The 26025-nt window shown below is 33.7% G+C and overlaps 3 protein-coding genes and 1 pseudogene across 4 annotated transcripts; all 4 read left to right on the forward strand.

Annotated features, from left to right (window-relative positions):
- Positions 1-3275: 3275 nt before the first annotated feature.
- On the forward strand, positions 3276-8309 carry LOC110418987 (protein NRT1/ PTR FAMILY 5.10-like). Its single transcript, XM_021431833.2, has 4 exons — positions 3276-3757; positions 3850-4067; positions 6188-6735; positions 7319-8309. Exons 1-4 carry the CDS (start codon positions 3619-3621, stop codon positions 8133-8135), a joined length of 1722 nt encoding a protein of 573 aa, XP_021287508.2. The 5' UTR covers positions 3276-3618; the 3' UTR covers positions 8136-8309.
- A 7840-nt stretch (positions 8310-16149) lies between these two features.
- On the forward strand, positions 16150-17394 carry LOC110419591 (protein NRT1/ PTR FAMILY 5.10 pseudogene; annotated as a pseudogene).
- Positions 17395-18173: 779 nt separating this feature from the next.
- On the forward strand, positions 18174-20677 carry LOC110418986 (protein NRT1/ PTR FAMILY 5.10-like). Its single transcript, XM_021431832.2, has 3 exons — positions 18174-18636; positions 18950-19497; positions 19652-20677. Exons 1-3 carry the CDS (start codon positions 18193-18195, stop codon positions 20484-20486), a joined length of 1827 nt encoding a protein of 608 aa, XP_021287507.1. The 5' UTR covers positions 18174-18192; the 3' UTR covers positions 20487-20677.
- An 854-nt stretch (positions 20678-21531) lies between these two features.
- LOC110419035 (protein NRT1/ PTR FAMILY 5.10-like) lies at positions 21532-26014 on the forward strand. Of its 2 annotated transcripts, XR_016351402.1 has the most exons (5): positions 21532-22141; positions 22232-22449; positions 23130-23674; positions 24209-25435; positions 25855-26014. XR_016351402.1 is itself a non-coding variant. In XM_089784034.1 (4 exons), exons 1-4 carry the CDS (start codon positions 22006-22008, stop codon positions 25020-25022), a joined length of 1713 nt encoding a protein of 570 aa, XP_089640160.1. In that variant the 5' UTR covers positions 21532-22005; the 3' UTR covers positions 25023-25489. The 2 variants fall into 2 exon arrangements, 1 of the variants encoding a protein (XP_089640160.1); XM_089784034.1 differs by lacking the exon at positions 25855-26014 and having other exon boundaries at positions 24209-25489.
- Positions 26015-26025: the final 11 nt, after the last annotated feature.

The raw sequence follows: 26025 nt of genomic DNA on the forward strand, positions 1-26025 counted from the left end.
TGTTCTCTTCATGTTCTTAAAAAACTCAAAGATAAACTACACTCCAAGGCAAAGATGGGAATTTTTATTGGTTATAGTCAACAATCTAAAGCTTACAGAGTTTATCCAATTGAGTCTGGTAAAGTCTTTGTTAGCAGACATGTAGCATTTGATGAAAAAGCATATTGGACTTGAGAGCAAAATCAAATGCAATATACCAAAATTTAGATAGAGATGTTGATCTTTAACTTGTAAGTAGTGATGAGATGCCTGATACTGATTAGATTGTAAATGAGCCTCCTGTGAAAGGCATTCTACTGTCATAGGAGATCTATGAAAGCTGTAATGTAGCATTATCTGAGCTTGCTACACCTGAAGAAGCTGTTATGCTACCAAAGTGGAAAGAAGCTATGAAATAAGAGTTGAAGAAGATACATCTCAACAAGACATGGAGCTTAGTAGATGGGCCTAAGCATCATCATGTTCTTGGAGTGAAATGGGTGTTTAGAAAGAAATTGAACTCTAATGGTTCATTGAGCAACCATAAAGCGAGGCTGATAGTCACAGGCTTTGCTCAAGTGCCTGATGTATACTATCATGAAACATTTGCACTAATGGTCAGAATGGATACTATTCAATTGCTGAGAGCATTGTCAGCCAAGTTTAAATGGAAAATATTGCCTTTGGACATTAAATATGTTTTCTTAAATGGTGATTTGTAGGAAGAAATTTTCATCGAGCAACCTCATGGTTTTGAAATTGAGCCTAACAGAGACAAAGTGTATAAACTCCATAATGCTCTCTACTATTTGAAACAGGCACCACGTGCCTAGTACTGCAAGTTTGATGAACATTTGAAAAGCCAAGGATTCCAGAAGAGCAGTAATGAAGCTACCTTATATGCATAGAAAACTGGTGATCAAATTCCTTTGATTATCTCATTATATGTTGATGACATGTTATTTATAGGATGAGATGATGAAAGAATTGCAAAACTTAAGTGTGAAATGCAAAACAGATTCAGAATGGCTGATCTTGGACAAATGAACTATTTTCTGGAATTATAGATCCTTCAAGGCAATACAGGAATTCATCTATTTGTATCAAATTATATTGGTGAAGTTCTGGACAAGTTTAAAATGTTAGGTTGCAAGATGTAAGAACTCCACTTGTTACTCATGAAAAGCTGTCAGTTGATAAGGGATCTGTACTTGAAAATCCTTCAACATTTAGAAGCTTGATAAGATCATTGGTTTATATTTGTGTTTCAAGGCCTGACTTGATGTTTGTTGTGAATTATCTGTCTAGATTCATGCAGGTTCCTACAATTGAACATTTTTCAGCGGCTAAAAAAGTGCTAAGATATTTGAGAGGTACTATTAATCTTGGTCTTAATTTCAGTTATTTTGATACAAAATCAGTTGAGTTAGTTGGTTTCTTGGATAGTGATTGGGTAGGATGTGTTAATGACTGCAAAAGTACTTCTAGATATGTGTTTACACTAGGAAATGGTGTCTTCTGCTGAAATTCAAAGAAGCAAAGACTACTACTCAATCCTCTGCAGAAGCAGAGTATAGAGTAGCAGCTACAGCTGCAAATCAAGCCATCTGAGTGAAGAAAATTTTAATTGATCTTGGTTTTCTTCATGTGCCTCCAGTCAAACTATATGTGCACAACAAGTCTACTATTGCTATGGTGAAAAATCCTGTTTTTCATTGCATTACAAAACATATCAGGGTCAAATACCATGCTTTGAGAGAAGTTGAGAAGAATCAAGAGATATCCATTCAACATTGTAGCTTTGGTGATCAACTTGCAAACATTCTGACTAAACCTCTGCACTTGTCCAGGTTTGAAGAATTGAGAAGCAAATTGAATGTTCATCAAGCTAGTGTTTAAGAGGAGTGTTGAGATAAAACAAGCTTGAGTGTTGTTTTTCTGACTAACTAAGTTTTGGACAAGTGTCCATTTTGCTTTGTTGTACTGGTTTTATAAGCTAGAGTCTTTCTTGCTACTACATGTCCTTGAACGCATAAGCATTGCAAGCTTATCTTAATCCTATGTTAAACTCTTTGTAGTTTTATACAAGTGTTAACCATGCATCTAATATATATATTCATGTATCTTTCTTTAGTAAATGTAATGATATGATAGAAAATCAAGTTCTTCTGTTTCATTGGCTTTGCTTTTCTTCTCTGTATGCATGATACTTCTGTCGTGCATTAACAATAACAATACTTAACACGGCCATTGAGTGAGTCCACAATGAAAGCAGCTGAGAACGTGAATGCATGGTCGGGTACAGCCACCTTGCTGCCGCTGATACGGGCCTTCGTTGCTGATTCATTTTTGGGCCATTACTGCACTATCACCCTTGCTTCCCTGATCTCAATCTTGGTTAGTCCTTTTCTTTCCTTATTTTTCGTGCATGTTCAAAGGATCTGCTACAAAGCCAGAGTAATTATGTTTTGGAGTATTTAGCTTTTGCTTTAGCTGGTTAAAAGTAGGTAAGTTAAGGCATAGCTTAATTGCCTCTTGTCTGGTTGTCTGTCAATCTTCAATTACCGCGGTCTCCTCACAGGCTGCCACATGCTTTCTATCGTGGAAGCAGACAGTAGCACCATATCAAAGGCAAGAGTGAGTTTTATTCTAGTGCGTAATCAATACTATGAATAAGTCCTAAGTGTCTGTCACATAGTGGTCATAACTCTCGGTATATAATAACTCTTATCCGTTTTAAATTCAAATATAAAATATCTATATCTTATATAATAAGATCGAATACTCGTATCTTATATAATTAAGTATAATATTCACAAATATTCAATTAAATGATATTTATTATCATTTTTATAAATAAATTTATTTAATTAAATTGCGACGTATGTGTTCTTAGTCGTTTTCATTAACAAAAAAATTATCACCAATTTCTTCTTTTGATTAATTTTTTTTCTGGTGCAGTTGCCACTTAATTGGCAACTTAATTAGATTTATCATTTATGGTTGATAAATGATACCCTTACGGTACTGAAGGCAATCTCGCACCTCGTGTTCCCAACAGCTCAAAACTGAAAAGCAAAAGACGTGACTCAAGCAATGTGCACTTTCGATAAAATGTCATTCATACGTAACATATTCACATTTTATAATAAAAGCTAAATTGATGTTGACATTTTGTAATAAATGAAAAATTGATATGAAAAAGTTTAAATGGTTCCATTTGAACATATAATGATGATTTAAATTTTATTCAATAATATAAAGATTTTTGTATGTATTATAACCATAATTAATCATGCACACTTATTATTAAAGCTCTAAGAAACCCAAAACAGTACACATTGACAACAAAGTCAAGGCCCTGTTTGAGAAAAGGATGTGAAGCAGGGACCCATCCTCATTTTTCAATTCATCTTGGAAATCTTCCTTCCAACTCTACGTTCATATGGAGTTCACTTTTAGAAACATAATAAAATTCCAAAGAAAAGGGAAGTACTTCAAGTAAGGACAAAGGTCCAAAAGATGGTGTAAAAAGCTAGGAGGAGAATGGTTTAGGGACAAAAGTGGTTGTACTCGTACCAGAAGTTGGAGAGATAGGAGTGATTAGATTGTTCTAAGTAAAGCAGGGGAATCAGAAATATGGCCGTTGTTTCTACCACCTGCGACACCCAAGCCCCGCTGTTAGAAGACACCGTCGTCACTGGCTCAGTTGACTGCAAAGGTTGTCCGGCCCGAAGATCCACCTCTGGGGGATGGAGATCCGCCTCTCTCATCATGGGTAATATTAATAACCCGTCCAAAGTAGAACAACAAAGTCAAATTTTAATACGACAACAAAGCTTAACGTTTTTCTTTTGAAACCCACAACAGCGGTGGAAGTGGCGGAGAGGTTTGCTTATTCCGGGATAAGCTCCAACCTCATAACGTATTTGACAGGGCCGCTCGGCCAGTCCACCGCCACCGCAGCTGAGAACGTCAACGCGTGGTCCGGTACGGCCACTTTGGTGCCACTTTTAGGGGCATTTGTCGCCGATGCTTACCTTGGCCGCTACCGCACTATCATAATTTCTTCACTAATCTACATTCTGGTTAGTCCGTTTTCTCTTTTTAATTTCGCTTTACTCATATTTTATTTTCCACTTGCTTTGGGCATCATGTATTTTTTTGTACTATTTTTATCATTGTTTGAAAAATTAATCTTTTTATATGATTTTTTTTTTGAATTCTTTAAACTTTTTAAATTGCCTTTTTTTTTTTGAGAAAATATCATTATAAATTTTCATGAAATTTTTATAGTTAAGAATTGTTCAAAGAATATTTTTTATTGTAATAGATAGACGTCAATTGAAAACCCTTTTGAGACAATTTTTCATATATAGAACAAATTTTAATTTTTTTATTTTATTTAAAAGTATAATATTTTTTATTATTTAAATAAACATTTCAAAGTATTTTCTGTTGTTTAGATCATTTTGTAAAAAATATTTACTAATCAATAATTAAAGAACCCTAATTACCCACTAATTGCAATAATATCCAACACCACATTACAACTGACATTTGCTAAAAAAACAATAATCAATGAAGTCCCTTTCATTGCATTTTTACTAATAAGTGTTTTCACCATACTATGTTCCTCATGAGGTTTTTTGGATAAATAACTTTCACTCTCAAATTTAATCTATGAAATACTAATTCATGATTTTTATTCTTGCTAGACTATAAATTCTTTTTAAAAAATTTATATATAATATTAATATAAATAATATAATTTTAAAATACTTTTGAAACAGATTGGATTTCTTAAGTTTAATAATTTTATAAAAATCACTTAAATATCTTTTTAAATATTTTATTAAGCATCTAATATAATTTATTTAACATTTATATAACCCAACTTATTAGGGTATAATTTTTAAATTCAACATCATCTATTGGTAACATTAAAGTTATATAGATACTAAATAAGATATATTGACCTCTCAAGTATAAAGAATAAAATATTATGACACTTCAACTTTTGATCATAATCACATGTGAGTTTATTCAAAATACACATTTCTCCCTAACTGTGAAATATCTAAAATGTTCTTTTTTCACTCTTGTCGTTTCTCTTAGGCTAGTTGGCGACGCTCCCTTATATCGACCAACCACCCCAAGATCAGATATGGTCATGGAATGCCAGATCCAACTAAATCTCCCTACGTGAATGTGAGATCTAACCGCGAACCCTAGATCTTGGGCTTTCCTGAGAAGCAATAGATCTGATGCTCCATTGATGCCCTCCTTAGGGGAGCACAAATGTGAGCACCAAATCGATTGGGCAGCATCACTAGTTATGGGTGGTTGGTTGAGAGCATTTTATTTTTCGGAAAGAGAAATAAAGAAATTTTTTTTAAAAAAATATAATTTATATAGTAGTAATTTTTAAAATTAATAAAAAATAAAATTATCTTAAAAATAATATCACGTTATTAAATTAATGGAAACATTGACGGTTGACTAACAGTAAGACTTATGCATCTAATGAAAATATTTTTTTGAGACAAAAGTGACTATTGTGAAAACTAATAGACACGTATGTAATTATGACGAAACCTTGAGGGTGTTAATGTATTTTATTCATTAATAAATGTATAAACTTCATTTTAATTATTAACAGTGACAAGCTAATATGGTCTTTTTTAATTAGATTTTGTTCAACCTATTTGTTTGTTTAAAGGTCATTATCAAATGCTGGAGTTAAAACATTTAATGTTTTTTAAGAGGCATGGCAAGGGTAGGATTTAAACATTTTATCACATTTAATCTAAAACAATTTTGACAACAGGAAACGCTATAACTTTCTGCTTAATAGTTAAACAACTATTAACATAATTTTTCTACAATGTTATTAAACAATTCATAATCATATCATATATATTATAAATAAATAAATAAATATTTATCAAAATATAATATATGTGAAAACAATAATTGATGTATCAATTATTTATCTAATAATAAAATTGATTTTTAATGAAAACTGTCAAGTCACAAATGTAAAGGAATGTTTTAGGATCTGCTTTACACTGGTTTTAGTATTGTTTGTCCATTTAGAGGAGGCACTCTTCCCAAGCAACAAATGCTATGTCTTTATTAGGATTCAGGTTAAATGCTTGTTGAGTTCTTCAGGGCTGACCTGTGCTTGGCTTGCAATTGGTCACAGGGGCTAGGCTTACTGACTCTGTCAGCTATGCTAACTTCCCTCAGTAATTTGGATTGCCAAAACACCAATAATATCACATCATGTTCTACTCCACAGCTCCTAGTGTTCTCGTTCATCTTTTCTCTGTATCTAGTAGCAATTGGACAGGGTGGGCACAAGCCTTGTGTTCAGGCTTTTGGAGCTGATCAATTTGATGGAAATGACCCAAAGGAGAGTAGAGCTAGAAGCTCATTCTTCAATTGGTGGTATTTTACCTTATCCACAGGTGTACTTCTGTCACTTGTGATCATTGTGTACATCCAGGACAACCTTAGTTGGGCTCTTGGATTCGGAATTCTCTGTGTATTAATGTTGGTCGCCCTAGTGGTTTTCTTGCTTGGAAAAAAGACATACAGGTATAGCGTCAATGTGAACAAGGAAAATCCCTTCAGAAGGATTGGTCAGGTGTTTATTGTTGCTGTTAAGAATAGATGTAATGCTCTTCCAGTGACAGTTACAGAAGAGGAAGTTCTTCAACCCCTACCTCAGCAAAGTTCAGAGCAATTCAAGTAAGCAGTCCCACTTTGCGCTAAGAAACACACACAGGATGTGCATACTTGCATGCATGCGTTTGTGTGAGTGTCAAACAGAAAGAGAAATGCTTTTCCATTGTTTTTGGCCTTCCATGAGAATGAATTTTTTGAACGTCTGTCAGTTTGGTTTCAATTGTTCTGACATCCTGTGTAAAACAAGTGAATTTATCCTTTTACACCATAAGTATCTGAAATGCATTAGTTATATGAGATGCATGTTCTAATCTGAACATGTCTAAATTTTGGCATTTGTGGATGTCATTTTCCTATAATAAACGTTGAATTATCATTTGCTGTGATCAGTAATACTTGAGTTTCAAGAAAATGACTCTCCTCACAATTAAGCATCCCTATTCCCCAAAGCAGTAGAAAGTTCAAGATTTGTTGTGAATTTCCTTTGTGTTTTTCCGAGAGGAGGAATGGAGGTTGAGGAAGGGGATGTGGGGGTGGGAAGGGACTTATTTATTCAACGGCGGATGACATTTATGAAATGAGCTCTGGACTGCATTACTGGATAAAAGCTCTTCTAACATAGCTTTTATATCTGTATGTGTGGAAGGTTTCTTAACAAAGCATTGCTTGCTCAAAATGGTTCGAGTGAAGATTGGAAAGGTTGCAGTCTCAACGATGTCGAAGAAGCCAAGGCTTTGTTAAAGCTAATTCCAATATGGACTACATGCCTGGTGTATGCTATAGTATTTGCTCAAGCCTCGACTTTCTTCACAAAGCAAGGAGCTACAATGGACAGAAAACTTGCTGCAGGCTTGACAATTCCCGCTGCTTCCCTTCAATTCTTTACCGGTGTCTCTATCATTATCTTCATACCCCTTTATGATCGCGTTTTTGTTCCTATTACAAGAACTTTAACCCAGAAACCATCAGGCATCACGATGCTTCAGAGAATTGGTACTGGGATGTTCTTGTCTGCTTTTTCAATGGTAATTGCAGCTTCAGTTGAGATGAAAAGGCTCAAAACTGCACAGGAATATGGACTAGTTGACACACCAGATGTGACGATTCCAATGAGTGTGTGGTGGCTGGTTCCTCAATACCTCTTGCTTGGTCTTGCTGATGTGTTGACCATTGTTGGTCTTCAGGAGTTTTTCTATGATCAAGTTCCGAATGAACTGAAGAGTGTTGGCCTCGCCCTTTATCTCAGTGTCCTTGGTGTAGGGAGCTTTTTAAGCAGCTTTCTGGTTTCTGTCATTGACAAAGCAACTGGTGGAGATGGTCGAGAAAGCTGGTTTGCTAGTAATCTGAACCAAGCACATCTTGACTACTTTTACTGGTTACTTGCTGGGCTAAGCGCTGCAGCATTGGCTGCCTTCTTGTATTTCTCCAAGTCTTTTGTTTATACCACGGGAAGATCAAGTTAGAATCTATTCTCTGTTAGTGTGGGTGATAAAGGAGGAGGATAGAGCTATTGCGTCACGTGTGCATCATCTTTTTCATGTCACTTGACAATTTCACCGTAGTAATCACTTCAGTGATTTATTACTTATCAATTATTATACGTTATGATATTAATAAAAAAATTATATCAATTAATATATTGTATTGAATTTAATTAAATATTAAAAATATATAACACAATATGTAATATATATTGTTCCGTACAATACAATAGGTTATATTATCTTAGCCAATTTCTAAAATTTTTATTTATTTATTTTCTTTTGAAATAAAACATGCAAAACTATTTTTTATGGGTTGCAATAATTATGATTTAGATTTTTACACAAAAGGGTACTAAAATTACTTGATTCTCTTTTTAGTTTCATATATGTTATCGATAATTAATTTTAAATTTTGTACATATATTATTCAATATTAAAATATAAAATTCCTATATACGATAGTAATTTAATTAACCAAAATATGACGGATATCATTTTGATAAAAAAAAAAGAAGGAAGATATTTATCAAGTTTGGCATGTACATCTTTCTTAATCAACTTGTCCATCAAAAAAATGACCCCTAGTCTAATCCACCTCAACTTATAATTTTTCTTTAGCAATAATTGAAAATGGACTACTTCGTCTCTAACTTTTGATTGTTACTATGTCATTTTCTCACTCATTTCAATTTCTTTGGTACTAAAATAATAAAGAAAGAAAAATAAAATCATACAGAGTATATTATTTAGGTTACTTACCCATTAAATTATGTTAGATTTAATTACTTTTTACTTTATTTGTATTTCAAAAAAATTTAAATTAAGTTATTTATTTATTTAAAAATTATAATAATCTCACATAAAAAAGTTAAAAAACTTCCTTTCTTAAGAAGAGTTATATAAAACTCTTTTGACTTAATTGTTATATATATTCAAATTAAGATTAAACAAAAAACTCTCTTCCTTATATATGTAATATAAGGCACGATATGCAATACCACCATCACACGGGGCCATGGGGCTTTGCTGACATGTGGGTTCCCCACAGATGGGCCATTCGCACCAGACCAGCAGAGAACCAAAAACAACTCGCATGCACCAGCAGACGACTCTAGCACCCAACGGCCCAATGTCTTCACAACGCCCGGTGTCACAAAAAAATGCATAAATTTTTTTATAAAAAAATAAGAAAAAAAAAAGGGTCTCATTGCTTATGATAATGACACAGCATGTTTCACCAAAAAGTCTTCATAACGTATTAATGAAAATTGATGGCATGGCTTCATTTTATTTTTCACATGCAAAATTAGAACTGGTCATGTCAACATTGATATATGAATATAGTGACCAATTTGATATTTATATTATGTTGTCCCCTTATTTCAAGATAGGGTTGTAGTTGAGTTGCATAATCTTGAATATATTTCTTAATCAAATTTTCTTATGTGCTTATTGATTACTCTTTCACCCAAAGAGAGAGTTTTATTTAGATTGAGAGCAATTACAAAATAAACTATTGAAATATTCAATGTCATGAATGAATCATTAAACTTTTAAAACTGATGATTATGTTAACCATAGCTTTATTAATAAATCAGGCTCACCAAACATGGATCAATTGACCACACAACTTCAATTATTGGGGAATGGCCTAGTCATCCTGATAAAACACTTGATCTTTCACTCACCAATTTGTAAAGCACAAGTGATTTGTAGTTTGTATATCAACACCTTTACCCTTTGTTTACTTTCCTTCCTCCTTTTTTACAGTAATTAACTCTTTAAAACTTTTTGTTTACCATTCATGTTTGTTTGTGCAAACGGGTAATAGTGGAGTGAAGAACATGATATGAGTGACTTTGGTATTATTAAATAAATACAAACATGTAATTTCAAAAGTGAATTTCACTTCAAATCTGTTGTTTTCAATCATCTCGTCCTGTTTCTCTTTCTCTTTCAATCTTAACACCCTGTAAACCATGAGTCAAAGGGCAGAAGGCTGTGTCACCTGCTCATCCATACCTGACAGCCCTTGGGGCGAATCTGTCTCTTACACACATCGTTAGACACTTAAAGACAGACTTCCACGATTCCACCGTGGGGTTAAAAGAGAAGAAATATATTCAGACAGGATTGAAACAGAACCAGAGATCAGATTCAGCACGCCCCAAAACAAACCTTGGGTGCCAAGGTTTTTGCTGTTGGAAGTTGATCAGTGCAAATCCGAGGCCACATCCTGTAGCTTCTGGGTAAAGAGGGAATTCCATTCCATGGCAATGTCCCACTACACTATGATGTTATGCAGCATGATTGGGCAGTAGACCAACTGTTAAGCAAGTTAGTCCTTCAAAGCTGATTGATATGGAACACTAAACCCTAGTAATGCCGACAATAAAGCCATCACATCATAGATTAAAATATCTAGAATATCAGGAATTGTGACTCAAGTTGTTTAGGCCCTTACTTGAGTTGGAATTTATAACCTTATATAAAAGAAAATTTCAATAGGACTCTCATATCACGTGGGCACATTAACAAGTGAGTGTTGCAGATTAAAAGAAATGATCAAGTTTTCCATATAAAGTCATCAAGAGAGAGTTGTTAACAGATTTGACCTTGGGCTGGCTGTATTACTAATGATCTGTATGGGTAATGGGTCACCGTTAATAAAACTTGTCAAATCAAATTCTAATATAAAATAAACAATCATCTCCTAATTGTTTCAACCTAACTTAACAACATAAAAAATAAGTGCATCAACAGGAATTAAGAGCAATCTACTTATCCATGATCGATATAGACAATGGCCTTTAAAGGCCACCAGGTCTTCCTGGAATTCCATGATGTTGAATCGAAATGAGGCAGGTTACAATGATCTTAGTGCACATTACCAGAATTATAGTCGACGGAAACTCCTCTTTTGCACATGCCCATAGTGACAACCAATCATTCCACTTAAAAGAACAACAAAAGGGCAAATGAATCAAGAATCAACATCCTCTTATTCTCATAACCTCTATTTTTCATTCATTACACCTTTTATTCAATGTATTCATTATTCATTTTTTCATACCCAAACAAACTCCAGGCTATAACTTAGAGGATTTTAAAATTTCTATATTAACTTTAATGTTACCAAACAAGCATTTTCGTTGGCCAAAAAAGGCCAGACATAAAACCAGCAATTATAGCAACTGCATTCAGGTAAACACCCACAAGAATAGTTCTTCAACATAGCAAGGCAAAGGAATTCAATCTAATGAACCTAGACAAGCACTACAAATATGCTTCATTGGACAATTACAAGTTTTCCATATAGGAATCTGAACAATTAAAATGAAAAAAAGGAAGCATATTCCACCATTGTCCTTTCATCAAGTTCAAAAGATATGACCTTAAAGATTAATTTTATTATTTATTTATTAGATAATGATTTAACTCCATTATTGGGTAGTGATCTTAAAGCAAATAAGTGGATGTAGTGTATGAAATACGTACATTGAACAGGATCTAATTAAAGAGCTCCATGTAAGTCTGTCATTCAATAATTAAAAGGAATTCTATTACAATTTATTAATTATCCTTAGATTTGGGAGGTCAATATAATTTATTTAGGTAATGTTGTATTTAAAGGTTCTATTTTGGTATATTGGGGATTTTTTTTTTAAATTGAGAAAATGGGGATTTGAATCTTGCTCTTTAGGCGAGGAGATTATACACAAACTAATAAGCCAAATGCTCAAGTACCCCTGGTATGTTGGGTTATGTACATGCTAAATAAATTATATTGAATGCTCCATAAAAGATTCATCATTCTGTATTGAGAAAGATATTCAAGCAATTTTCATATAATCGTTGAACTCATGAAATTCGGTAGGTATGTTTCTAAAAGTTGTTTTAGAATTGTGTTATTTATACTAATATTATATATATTATATTAGTGTTTTTGAAGAAAAATATTTTTCAAAGTCTAACACAAATGAAAATCATGAATTGATATTACATGGGTTGAATGTGACAATGAAAATTATTTATCCATAAAACCCATGAGGAATATGGTATGGTAAAATGATTGATTTGTAAATATTGTAATGGAAGAGACCTCATTGCTAATTTTTTTCTTTGCAGAAGTCAGTTGCAATATTGATGGACATTATTGCAATTAATGGATAAATAAAATTTCTTAATTAATTTAAGAAACTAAATGATAATATTAGATTAAATAAAATTTCAAATAAAATATAAGTCATGAGATGACATGGATTTGAGTCCATAGGGATCTCTCATATATTCTTCTTTTGGATTTATATATAAGTCTCATTGGACTATGATTGGGTTTAATGGATCCAAGTCCATTAGTGCATCTATAAAAGCAAAGGTTGATTCTTAGTTGGCCATTGGAATTAATTAGAAACATTTTTTAAAAAACTTAAAACCTTAAAAAAAATAAGAAGCGTGAATCCTTTTGGAGGCAAGACAATTGAATCACTTTTAAGGTATCTATATCTTTAATCTATAATTTAATCCCTTTTTGAAAGCAAAGTACTTGAATTATTTTTGAAGTACGTAAATCTTGATCTATAATTTTCTCATGGTAGATCTCTAACGTTTATATTAGATGACAATTGTATTATTGAATTATAAATAAAATTTCACATTTATCGTACACAAAGAAACTAACAAATACCATATACTATTTCAAGCTTCACAAGATATCCCTAGTAAAGTTTATGCTATCAATAGAAAATAAAAATATAGAGACAATTTGAGGTAGATATATATCACTTGCTTATATGAAGACAATGAAGAACCACACTGAGCAAATGACACCATTAAGATTCTCAACTTTCATTCAACACGCAGCGAAGCTCACTATTTCTATAAATTCTAATCTCTTTCCCCATCCTTTCAAGTAATTCCTTAGATCCAATTACTGACATCCATAAATAACCAAACTTTCCTCATAAAAAATATCCATCTTCCTCAAATATCACCTCATCCTCACTATTTTCCAACAAATAATCTTCATCATCAACTTCCTCAATCTCCCACTCATCCTTATCACCTTCCTCCCTTTTAGAATATAAAAATGAGGAATGATAAAAGCAAGGAATGACAAAAAATAAACTTGCAAAGAATTGACTTGCCTAGTGATGTGGTATGCACACATATTTATACCAAATACAAGAAAAATATATAAAATGGACTTGAGTGAGACAATGCTTGTATCGTGACAACTTGTTGATGGAGTAAGCAATGTCTGGTAATGTAAAAGACAAATATTGAAGTGATCCAATGAGTTTTCTATAATCTGTTGTATTAGTAGGACTTGATCCATCTTTGATTTGCAATTTTATGTAGGTGGCTGTTGGTGTGGTGACAGTTTTTGCATTCTCCATGTCAAACTTGGCTAGGATATCTCAAATATACTTGTTGTTGTGACATAAATAGATCATTGGAGGTGGATATCACTTCAATCCCAAGAAAGTAATTAAGATATCCAAGATCCTTTAAATAAAATATGTTGGCCAAATGCTGAAGGAATTGATGTAAAACTTTTGTATTGTTTCCTATCACTAATAGATCATTCATATTGTTAGCATTAAATATTTTATTAATTACATAAAATAAAATAAAAACTAGATTAGAACTATTCTAATTTCACAACTTCTCTTTTGGTTTATATAAGTTTATATAAACAAAGTTATATATATTATAATTAATAATTTTATAAGTTATAATTTTATAATGTTAACATAAAGTAGAAAGTAAATATGTTTATATTTAAAGTATATATATATATAATATTTGAGTATATATATAATAGTAGTTATATTTCTTATAAATTAACACAATATATAAACTATATATATTAAAAGACATTACAAGTTAATTAATAATAATAGTTTCATGAATTAATTTAATTAATTATATGGATTTGTTCTTAATTTCATGAAATTAAAAAAAAACACTTAGATTCCAAAACTATTCTAATCTTAAACGCTTTCTTTAAGTATATATATTATAAGATTATATAAACAATGGTATATACATTATAATTAATAATTTTATAAGTCATAATTTTTGTAATGTTAACATAAAATAGAAAGTAAATATATTTATATTAATAGTATATATATAGTAGTAATTATATTCTTTTATAATATGGTACAATATTCATATTATTTAAACATAATTAACAATAATCATACTTTTCATATATTTGTTAGTTTTCAATAAAAAGAATTACTTGTAAAGTTGGTAAAAATTGTAAATTTTTAATTTAGTTATTAAAATAATAATAAAATATTTATAAATAGTAATCAAGTTCGGGTAATGGGTACCCAAGGGGTGGTACCCGAACCCATCTCAAACTGGATTAAAGGGTACCCTAAACCTATATAATCGAGTAGGGCATCCGCGGGTACCCATTTCCATCCCTAATATATAGATGTTCGTTAAAAAACAAGTTCACTGAACATAACCTGTTATCCATTTGGTATTTCACTCAAGTGTTTATGGAATATGTTCTTATGTTATAGTTGTGCAATTAGTCCTTAGACTTGTGATACCAGGTCATCTTGTATGGGAAATGACATACTTTGATTTTTTCTTTACAAGTTTGGAAGCTACCAAATGTCTAAATAGGGTATTTTTGGGTATGCCATGAAACATGCGAAGGTGAATGAGTAATCTAGAGAGGATTAATCACTCTAAGTGATATGGAGGGATGTATCTTACTTGTTCTCAATTTTTGATCAACTTGTATAAAGTCTTTGGCCAAAGTATGATGAATTTGAGAAAAACTAGTTTTCTAAATTCATACGGTTAGTCATGAATTATGAAAACTAATATGGAATGTCATAAGTAAATACCAAGCCATGCTTAATGACATATTTGGGATATTTGATGAAAGGAACATATTGCACTGAGAGGTTTGCCATTGAAGGGCTTTGTCAAATTTTTTAATTAACTCTATAACATTTTGGTGGTCATGATGTATTGCTAGATACCACTCATGATCTATAAATTTAAATCAATAATCAAATTGATATTTGATTAGAATTTATATTTGTTGCCAATATGTTAAAAGGCTAATGGGTCACACACATTAAGTGAGATGATTGGGATTAAATAAGAATAATTAATTAAGTTGGACTTAATTAGAATAGACCAAAATAAAGTGAGAAATTAATTAAGTTCATAGAGACTTAATTAAATTAAAATACAATTATTGTATTTAAGGTTACAACTTAGTTTAGTTATCTAAATATATTATATTAGCAAATTAAAACTGTAAGCCTCTTGCTTCTTCTCAACCATTTCATAAAACAAGAAAAGAAAAATAATTTTCTTTGTCTGAAAAAATAAGATTCGACAAGGATTTTTGATCTTTTTGTTTAAGAAACAAAACTTGCTAGCACAAATAAAAAGCCTACCTTTGATAAAATCTTATTCAGTCACTGTATGGATTTCTGTTAGAAGCCAAACACTTGGGTAATTGAAGATTTGACAAATCTTAAAAGTCAAAAAGTAAAGATTTTGATTTAATTGGCTTTTAATTATAATATCTAAAGTAAAGTATGTAACTCTTAAACTTATGAATGTTCATAATTAATTTAAAAGTTGCATGAAAAACATAAATATTGATTATGTAAGATTTGACTGTTTTTCTGATTAAATATTATTTTATTTTTCTACTACGTTATATTTTTAATTTCTTGATTAGTTTCATATTTGAGCATGATGTCGAATCTCAGTAGAGATTACTATGCAACCTTGAAAATGGATACCAAAATAGGGCAAGGCCATCAACACCATTTGTGCAATTTTTATTGAACAGGACATTCTCCAAAATACTCTAGTTTGACACTTGCTCCTTTTTAAAAGACGACATAACACCCAAAATGTTTTTCTACATAGCACTTCGCAAACCTCTCAAGGAATAATTTTTCTCAAGTGCTTATTCTATCAAGAGAAAACCTTATTACATATGCAGGCTTCTGTTCTACGGTTGTTTACTTCGAACTTTATTACCATTAGCCTCAAAAAAGAAAATAAATAAAATATGCATTAGTTTGTCTTGTACAATATGATATCCTAAATCAAACCTTCCTGATCTGTAAGATGAATTGCCGCCTTCATCATCTCTTTTGCAAATTCTCCAAGCGAGGATAATTTGAGTTGGGGTCTTGGATTTGGAGTCCCTTGTATTTGCATGATACTATCCTTGCTTCTTTTCTTACTTGGAATCCCAACATATCGCTATAAAATCAAAAGACATGAGAAGAAACCATTTGTAAGGATTGGTCACGCGTTTGTTGCAGCAATTAGGAACTGGTGTGCTACTACTCCAGTTGTAGCTATTGAGGAGGAAGTTTCCGAAACTGATTGTCTCCATTCTCCAAGATGTTTGAGTCTTTTTATGTGAAAATTCCTGAATAAAGCTCTCTCAAGAAACGATTTGACTGGTTGTGGAAATTTATGTAGTGCTGATGACATTGAAGAAGCAAAAGCAGCGGTAAGGCTGATCCCAATATGGACATCAAGCTTGGTATTCGCCATTGCGATTGCGCAATGCCCAACCTTTTTTACCGTGCAAGGAAAGACAATGGACAGAACACTTGTGCCAGGCTTTAAAATACCAGCAGCCTCACTTCAAGCCTTGACCAGCATCACAATTCTCGTCTTCATCCCCATCTATGATCGCATCTTTGTTCCTATAGCAAGAACCTTCACCGGGGAACCTACTGGCATCACGATGCTGCAAAGGATTGGAACTGGAATATTCCTATCTGCGATTTGCATGTTAGTTGCTGCTGTCATCGAGACAGAAAGGCTTGAAATTGCTAAAATTAATGGGCTGGTTGATGAACCAAATGCGACAGTTCCAAAGAGCATGTGGTGGCTAGTCCCTCAATATATGTTGCTTGGAGCTGCGGATGTATTCACTAGAGTTGGCCTGCAGGAATTTTTCTATGATCAGATATCAAACGAACTGAAGAGCGTAGGTGTGGCCCTGTATCTAAGTGTGTTTGGGGTAGGAAATTTCCTGAGTAGCATACTTGTCTCCATTGTTGAGAAAGCAATAGAAGGTGGGTCGTTGTCTGATAATCTAAATCAGGGCCATCTTAATTACTTCTACTGTTTACTGGTCGGAGTCGTTGTAGTTGGACTGGGGCCATTCCCAATTATTGCCAAATCTTGCTTTTATGGCAGCAGCAGAAACTCAACTTAAATGGGATCATTGTTGCCTCCTTGCTACAATTATTTACGACTGAAGCAAAACTATTTGGACAAAAATAGTAGGGTATAGTACATCTCTTGATATTTATTACTCCTATTTGCAAGTTTCTGACACAAGTATATGAAAACTTGCAATAACTGATAGCAACATGAAAGCCTTTTAAGTGCATCAACTTCAACTTCAATTTCTAGTCCTTGACTTCTCATATACAAAAAAAAAAAAAAACCCAGAAATCTCTTTAAATGTATAAATTGATAGATTACCATTCTTTAAACACCAAATCGACAGTTTTGCTTTGAAAAAAACCTAGATTTAATATATTGTAATTTAGGGTTTCGTTGTGGGTTTTTCCAAACATGAGATGTACTTTGTTTAAATCTAAAATTATTTAAGTTATTTGATCAGACCATTATCAAAAAAAAAATTAAAATTATAAACATTTTTTTTTTAAAATGAAATAATATATAATAATAGTATTATTATTAAAAAATAATAATAATATATAATAATCCTATCGACCACTCAACCGCCCAACAAGCTGTACTACCTTACTTTAAAATATGATTATAATAGTATTATTAAAAAAATTAAGAAGCTTGGCATAGAGCGGCAGTATATAATTATATTCTTTAATTAATAATTATTCCTTAAAGACTTTGCAGTATTTCACCCAGAAAAAAGGTCGATTCTACCCCTGAAGATACCATCCTAATTATAATAGTCCAAGGGGTAGCCATCAGCAACACAGAACTTAGTTGACCCATAATGAATGAAAAACAAAAAACAATCATGATAAAGTTATATAAGGCTTGGTCGCTGGCCGGTGGTGTGGCGTGTGCGAACAAGCCAAAAATGGCGAATTCCAATCTTCCCGGTGGCCAATCGCCAGTCGACGCTGGAATCCCACTTTTACAATACAGCAGCAGCAGCGTTGTTACTGGCTGTGTCGACTACAATGGCAGCCCCGTCTTCAGGTCCAACTCCGGCGGATGGAAATCTGCATCTTTCATCATAGCTGTGGAAGTTGCTGAGAGGTTTGCGTACTATGGAATTGCTAACAATTTAATAACCTATCTGACAGGGCCACTTGGCCTGTCCATGGCTGTTGCTGCCGAGAACGTGAACGCCTGGTCTGGGGTCGGTTCGCTGCTGCCACTTTTAGGTGCATTTGTAGCTGATTCTTTTCTTGGGCGTTATCGGACAATTCTTCTTTCTTCTGCAATCTATATTTTGGTAATTCATTTCTTGGCTCTGGGTTCTGTTTTTTTCTTCTTACTTGCTACTATTTGATTGCAATTCGGGGTTGAAAAGTCAAAAATGTTGAAGAAACGGTTTAAACATAAATTCATTTCTTAATCTAGACCAATAGAAAGAATATATCAGTACAAAGAAGGATGTTGATTACTCTAGTTTAGTACTTATTAGTGTGATTTTATTTTTTTAATTACTTCATCACCAGAAATGCCCTGAAAACATGTTTACTTTGACTAAATGAAAATTATCATGATCAGCTGATCACTCTTAGCTTTGTGTTGAAGTGTTACAGGGACTCGGATTGTTGACCCTATCTGCCATGCTTCCTTCTCTCAGCACTTCAGGATGTCTAAACATCAATTCCAACACATTATGTTCTACTCAAAATCAAGTAGTCTTATTCTTTTTCGCACTTTACCTAGTTGCAGTTGGGCAGGGTGGGCACAAGCCGTGCGTTCAGGCTTTTGGTGCAGATCAGTTTGATAAACAAGACCCCGAGGAGTCCAAGGCCAGAAGCTCCTTCTTCAACTGGTGGTTTTTTGGTTTATCTGCTGGTTTCTTAATAATGATCCCTGCTTTATTCTATATCCAGGACAACCTTAATTGGGTTCTTGGATTTGGAATCCCCTGCATTTCTATGTTGGTTGCACTAGTCATATTCTTGCTTGGAACTAAGACTTACCGATATAGTGACAAAAGGGATGAGAAAAGCCCATTCATGAGAATTGGCCGGGTTTTTGTTCTGGCAGCTAAGAATTGGCAAGCTACTTCATCAGCAATGGGTGATGAAGAGGAAGAAGCTAGTGGAACCCTGCTTCACCAAAGTTCCAAGCAATTCAAGTAAGACATTTCTTTTGCATAATTTCCCCACCTACTTGCTGTATTTAAGAAAGCAATATATCATCCTATGATGACCTCAAAAAACGTTTTCGGTTTATTTATGGTTGAAGAATTTCTGAAACATTGCAATGCGGATCCTCTTCTGCTGTGGCAGATTCCTCAATAAAGCCTTGATTGCAACGGATGGTTCGAAGGACTATGGGAATGTTTGTAGCATTGGTGATGTTGAAGAAGCAAAGGCAGTGCTGAGGCTTGTTCCCATATGGGCTGCAAGCTTGGTATATGCTATTGTATTTGCTCAGTCCCCAACTTTCTTTACCAAGCAAGGGGAGACTATGGACCGAACAATTACACCAAACTTCAGTATACCAGCTGCTTCTCTCCAATGCTTCAGCAGCCTCGGCATCGTCCTCTCAGTTCCCATCTATGACCGCATATTTGTTCCTCTAGCAAGAGCTTTGACTAGGAACCCTGCTGGAATTACAATGCTTCAGAGAATTGGAACCGGGATTCTCTTATCTGCTATATCAATGGTAATTTCAGCGCTAGTTGAGATGCAGAGATTAAAAACTGCTCGAGAATATGGGCTAGTAGATAAGCCAAAGGCAATGGTTCCAATGAGTGTTTGGTGGTTGGTTCCTCAGTATGCCCTACTTGGTGTGTCTGATGTGTTCACCATGGTTGGTCTTCAAGAGTTTTTCTATGATCAAGTTCCAGATGAACTAAGGAGTGTGGGCCTTTCACTTTACCTGGGTATCTTTGGTGTTGGAAGCTTCTTGAGCAGCCTGCTTGTCTCCACCATTGAGAAAGCAACTGGTGGGAATGGCCGAGATAGCTGGTTTGCAGATAATCTCAACAGGGCACATCTGGATTACTTTTATTGGCTACTTGCAGGACTCAGTGCCGTACAATTGGCTGCTTACTTGTATTTTGCAAAATGCTACATCTATAACAGGACAAGCACATTACGATGGCGTTTGGAACGATAGAAGTGAGAGTACTTTCTTTATAATGTGCTTAATTAAATTAAATTATAATATTTGTTTTGTAATAGATCACTGTAATGTAAGATTGCAATACAATCATATTACAGTTACAACCAAAGGATGTAATGTGATTGCAATTCAAAATCAATACAATCACATTATATTACATTGTTTTGCAATAATTTATCACTGCTTATTATCACTGCATTCATAACCTAATAAAGCCAAGGTTTTGTGGTTTAATTGCTCACACTCCATGAAACTTGTCTAATATTATTTTTTTTTAATTTTTTGAATGCTTTTAATCTTGTTTTGGTTTTTTTTTTTTTTGCATTTTTCTTTTTGGCTTTCTAATTTTTATTATTTTCAGATTTTTTTAATTACAATAAATTATTTAACAAAATAAGAATGATGTGTCAATTGATGGAATAAGTTATATGTGTAAATTGGTAGATGGAAAAGTAGTTTGAATAACTAATTACAATTTCTCTTATAAATATCAAATCATCAATTTCACTTTAAAAATATTTAGGTTTAATATATTATAATTTAGGTTTTCACCGTGAGTTTTTTTCGAAAACATAAATGTAATTCATTTAAATCTCAAAATATATAAATTATTTAATCAAATGTATGACTAATTTTTAAAAAAAAAATCAATTTACAATCATTATTTAAAAAAGTAAAAAAAAAAGACAAAATAAAAAATAAATAAGAAAAAAAATAGAATAATTAAATAAAGAATGTTTATAATTAAATAGAAAAAAAACTTAATTTTCATGAACCTACCACTCATCCTATTATATTAAACATATGATTTATAATATTGTTTTTTTTTTTGAAATTATGAAAAAAAGATTTAAATTTTATTTTTTAAAATAAAAAAATTATGTATTTATTAATAAATCAAATATTTAAATTTAAATTATAATATTAGTATACATTGAGAGGATGACAAAATGGACGTAATCACCGAATTATTATTAAATCTTTCCTTATCCTTTTTTTTCTTTATGTTATTTTCTTTGTCTTGTTCTTCTGTCCGCCATTTTCCTTCTACTTGCGCCAAAATATCTTTGTGGCTTGATCTAATCACACTCTCTGTCTCATCCCCCACTCGCTCGCCTCAGTTTCTTTCCTTCCTTTGATCTGCTGCCACCACTGATTCTGCCTTCGGTGGTCGCCCAGCCCTTCCCACTGCCGCATCCCCACCTCACTCTTCTTCTCCGATTCTCTGTTTTTCCCTTCTACCCGTTCCCTCCCTCCAAAAGACTATCGACCTCTCAAAATACCCAACTAGCTACAATACCTTACTTTAATATATAATAATAATATTATTACTAAAATAATTGAAAAGCTTGGTATAGAGCAGCAGTAATGCAATGCTAAAGTTAGTTATGGCTTGTAACTGGGATGGACGATTATTCTATTGAGCCACTCCAATGACAACTAACAAACTGCTCTATGTCTCTTTGTAACGGGGAGTTGGAAGTGCGGACGCTTGTTTTTACCGCCAAAGCTTATGTCAATCTCCGTTCTCTCCGGCGCCGAAACTCCACTCTTAGAGCAAGACATCGTAGACGGCTGCGTTGGTTGCACTGGCCGCCCTGTCTCCAGGGCCAAGTCCGGCGGCTGGAGGTCCGCGTCTTTTATCATTGGTGCGTTTTCCACTCAATCAACCTATTCTAATCACTCACGAAATTGTAAATGAATCAAATATGTGTATATACCTTCCAAAATTTGTGCAGGCGTCGAAGTTGCTGAGAGGTTTGCGTATTTCGGAATCGAGTCCAACCTCATCAGTTACTTAACGGGACCTCTGGGCCAGTCCACCGCCGCTGCAGCAGAGCAAGTCAACGCTTGGTCTGGAACGGCAATGCTTTTGCCACTCTTGGGGGGATTCGTTGCTGATTCTTTCCTCGGCCGGTACCGCACCATTATTGTCGCTTCTCTGCTTTACGTATTGGTAATTTATTCAAAATTCCTTTCCATTTTTTTTCAAATTTCAACCAGAAATTTGATAGGATGAAAAGGTTTAGAATGATGAAGGAAAAGCTGAAAGGGTATGTGCATATAAGAAGCAAGTAAATAGAGCTCCTCTATTCCGAATTTGGATTCTCTGAGAACCCTGAAGAAATTGCTAAACAGAAATACCCACCTACAGTTAACATTCATATACATTTAACCATACACACTGCTTGTTCCATTGGAATGTTTTGAGCAGGGTAGGTTGTGTAACTTGTTCTTTTGTATTATAAAATACATTTTATCCATCTTAGCAAAGGAAAATGTGAATTTTATGCTTGAGTTCAGAGGTGTTGCCTCAAGTTCTCTTAAACTCTTTAGTCATAATAAATGAGCTAACCCAATGGCAAACTAGTGAGGTTGCTTGTTAGTATTGCTTAAACAGGAATTTTGAGAATCAATTCAAGCTTAAGACAAGCTTAAGCAAATATAAAACTTTATCTACATGTACTGGAGCAAATCCGTTGCTATAGCAGAGTTCCAGCTTTTGACAAATAAAAATTCAGTAAAGGCTGGAGATTTGAATAAGTGGTCAGGTTTCATTTATTTATTTTATTATTTTTATTAATTGTGGGAATACTATCTGAAGTTTTTTTTTTTTCTTTTTGGAATAATTTACAGGGGCTAAGCTTGTTGACTTTCACAGCCACTCTTCCTTCTGTCAATCCTTCTGGCTGCCAAAATACTGATAACTTTGCATTATGCTCCTCTCAGTTTCAAGTGATACTATTCTTCTTCGCACTCTTTCTGGTAGCACTCGGACAAGGTGGACAAATTCCATGTGTTCAAGCTTTTGGTGCAGATCAATTTGATACTCAAGACCCAGAGGAGTGCAAAGCCAAGAGTTCATTCTTTAATTGGTGGTTTTTTTGTTTGTGTACTGCCATGTTTATAACACGTTGGGTTTTAAACTACATCCAAGACAATCTTAGTTGGGTTCTTGGATTTGGGATTCCCTGTGTTATAATGGTTGTTGCACTGGTTGTTTTCTTGTGTGGGACAACGGCTTATCGTTTTAGTGTCAAAGGTGACAAGAAAAATCCGTTTGTGAGAATTGGTGAGGTGTTCATTTTAGCAGCTAGGAATTGGAATAAAGCATCTTCGGCAATAGCTGCAGAAGAAGAAGTGCACGGAAATCTGCCAACTGAAAGTTCCAAGCAATTCAAGTAAGTATAAAAGTTTCTCTTCATTACTTTAACGAATGTCAAAAGAACAATAATATATGATGCCTTATTAAAGCTTACATGAGGGTAACAAATTGATATTAGTGGAAAATGATTCATAATGATCTCTAATTGTTTTATGTAGCATCTGAAATAGGTTTGATTTATGTCTAGCATCATTTAACCAAGGCAATCTTCCTTGGCACATTGTTATGTGGATGTTTGGATCTTGTAAAATAATATGTTGTTTGTATTAAGTATTCACTGTACTTTCTTTGTTCCATTGAAACATGTACGGATTCTTGTTTATACATGTACAGACATGAACTGTTTCCCTTTATCATTCCAGGCTGAGCTATTCTACTATGACCTGTTATTACCAGGAAGCTCTTGCTGTTTTCTTTTCTTCTTCCACAATATTGTGAATGTTTCAACTTGAACTTGGCTGAAATTATGAAAATAATCTTCTTAGTTTCTAGTTTTGTTTTCCATACCAAAATATCTGTAACATGGCAATTTTTTATTCTTATGTGGTAGGTTCCTCAACAAAGCCTTGCTTTCTCCAGATGGTTTGAAGGAACATGGACAGACATGTAGCATCAGAGAGGTTGAAGAAGCAAAGGCTGTTCTGAGGCTTGTTCCTATATGGTTTGCAAGCTTGGTTTATGCTGTTGTCTTTGCACAATCCTCGACTTTCTTTGTCAAGCAAGGAGCTACTATGAACAGATCAATAACAGCAGAGTTTAAAATATCATCTGCTTCGCTGCTATCATTTGCTAGCCTTGCAAGTATTCTCTTCATTCCTATATATGACCGCATCTTTGTTCCTTTGACAAGAGGCTTTACTAGGAAACCGGCTGGAATTACAATGCTTCAGAGAATTGGAATCGGGATGCTTTTATCTGCTATATCTATTGTAATTGCTGCCTTAGTTGAGATGCAGAGGCTTAAGACTGCTCAAAAACACGGTTTGGTAGACAGGCCAGATGCCATGGTTCCTATGAGTGTGTGGTGGCTGGTTCCTTCTTATGTTCTGTTTGGATTGTCTGACGTGTTCACCATGGTCGGTCTTCAAGAATTTTTTTATGATCAGGTCCCAAACGAATTAAGGAGTGTTGGACTTTCACTCTACCTTAGCATCTTTGGGGTTGGAAGCTTCTTGAGTAGCTTTCTCATCTCAGCCATTGAGAATGCAACTGGTGGGAATGGTCAAGATAGCTGGTTTGCAGATAATCTAAATCGGGCACATCTTGATTACTTTTATTGGCTACTTGCTGCACTCAGTGCCATCCAATTGGCTCTCTACTTGTATTTTACAAAATCTTATATTTATAACAAGGGACAAAGATAAATCTTCATTATTGCATTTATCTACTTGTAATTTATCAAGTCCTTTATTAACATCAATAACTACATCCTAAGTCATTTCTATGATGACAAACTCCTGTATTTTGTATCCTCACAACAACTTCACTACTTGTTTAGTGTACTTTATTAAGTGAAAGAGAAAAGATCTTGCATCCATCAAAGCTGCTTCCTTATGTACCGTTTGCTGCAAACTAAATTCCCATCTGCATGATAGTTTCTTAGTTTTGAAAATTGTTGATATCATGTAGAATAAGATATTGGTGGAGCTATCCAAAGGTTGGGCTGCTTATAATTCCAGCTCACTTGAACTAGGAATTGGAGAACATCATTTTCAGCAATAGCTATGGAAGAAGAAGCTCATGGGACTCTGCCATCAGAAAGCTCCAAGCTAGTCAAGTAAGTGAAATGTTTTTTTTTTTTTTAATTTTATTTCACATATGGAAGAGCAAATTAGGACCGTTAAAAAGGATACAGAGAGCTTTAATAAAGAACACTCATACTTACTGTCTTACAAAAGCTTTCCTCAAGGAAAATTATTCATGCTGCTTGCTGTTTGTTTCTTCTTTTATAAAATCTGAAATAAGTTTGATATATGTTTCTACTGTAATCGAATGAAGCAGCACTTTAAAATATGGATGTCAGGACCCTGCTAAACAATGTTTTGTGTTGTTCTGATAGGCCATTCCCTGTTCTTGTTCAGTTTAATGAAGCAACTATAAATCTTGCTTATTAATGTAGTATCCCCCTTTTATCATGCCACTATCTTTTTCTTTGGGTTGTGAAAACAATCTTCTCAGTTTTATTTTCCATACCAGAACATCTCTAGAAAGGTTTGCAGCATCAGAGAGGTTGAAGAAGCAAAGGCTGTTTTAAGGCTAGTTTCAGTGTGGGCTACAAGCTTGGTTTATGCTGTTGTCCTTGCACAATCCTCGACTTCCTTCACCAAACAAGGAGCTACCATGGACAGATCAATTTCACCAAGGTTT

Source organism: Theobroma umbraticum, unplaced genomic scaffold (assembly GCF_002168275.2).
Source record: "Theobroma umbraticum cultivar Fairchild unplaced genomic scaffold, ASM216827v3 scaffold_67.0, whole genome shotgun sequence".
In the NCBI taxonomy this organism is placed as follows: Eukaryota; Viridiplantae; Streptophyta; class Magnoliopsida; order Malvales; family Malvaceae; genus Theobroma; species Theobroma umbraticum.

Excerpts from the sequence above, each read along its gene's own strand:
- LOC110418986 (XM_021431832.2), top strand. The coding sequence starts at position 18,193 with ATGATAAAGTTATATAAGGCTTGGTCGCTGGCCGGTGGTGTGGCGTGT. Across the intron at positions 18,637-18,949 it reads CTTCTGCAATCTATATTTTG|GGACTCGGATTGTTGACCCT; the intron begins GTAATTCATTTC and ends GAAGTGTTACAG. Across the intron at positions 19,498-19,651 it reads CAAAGTTCCAAGCAATTCAA|ATTCCTCAATAAAGCCTTGA; the intron begins GTAAGACATTTC and ends CTGCTGTGGCAG.
- LOC110419035 (XM_089784034.1), top strand. The coding sequence starts at position 22,006 with ATGTCAATCTCCGTTCTCTCCGGCGCCGAAACTCCACTCTTAGAGCAA. Across the intron at positions 22,142-22,231 it reads GTCCGCGTCTTTTATCATTG|GCGTCGAAGTTGCTGAGAGG; the intron begins GTGCGTTTTCCA and ends AAATTTGTGCAG. Across the intron at positions 22,450-23,129 it reads CTTCTCTGCTTTACGTATTG|GGGCTAAGCTTGTTGACTTT; the intron begins GTAATTTATTCA and ends AATAATTTACAG.
- LOC110418987 (XM_021431833.2), top strand. The coding sequence starts at position 3,619 with ATGGCCGTTGTTTCTACCACCTGCGACACCCAAGCCCCGCTGTTAGAA. Across the intron at positions 3,758-3,849 it reads ATCCGCCTCTCTCATCATGG|CGGTGGAAGTGGCGGAGAGG; the intron begins GTAATATTAATA and ends AACCCACAACAG. Across the intron at positions 6,736-7,318 it reads CAAAGTTCAGAGCAATTCAA|GTTTCTTAACAAAGCATTGC; the intron begins GTAAGCAGTCCC and ends TATGTGTGGAAG.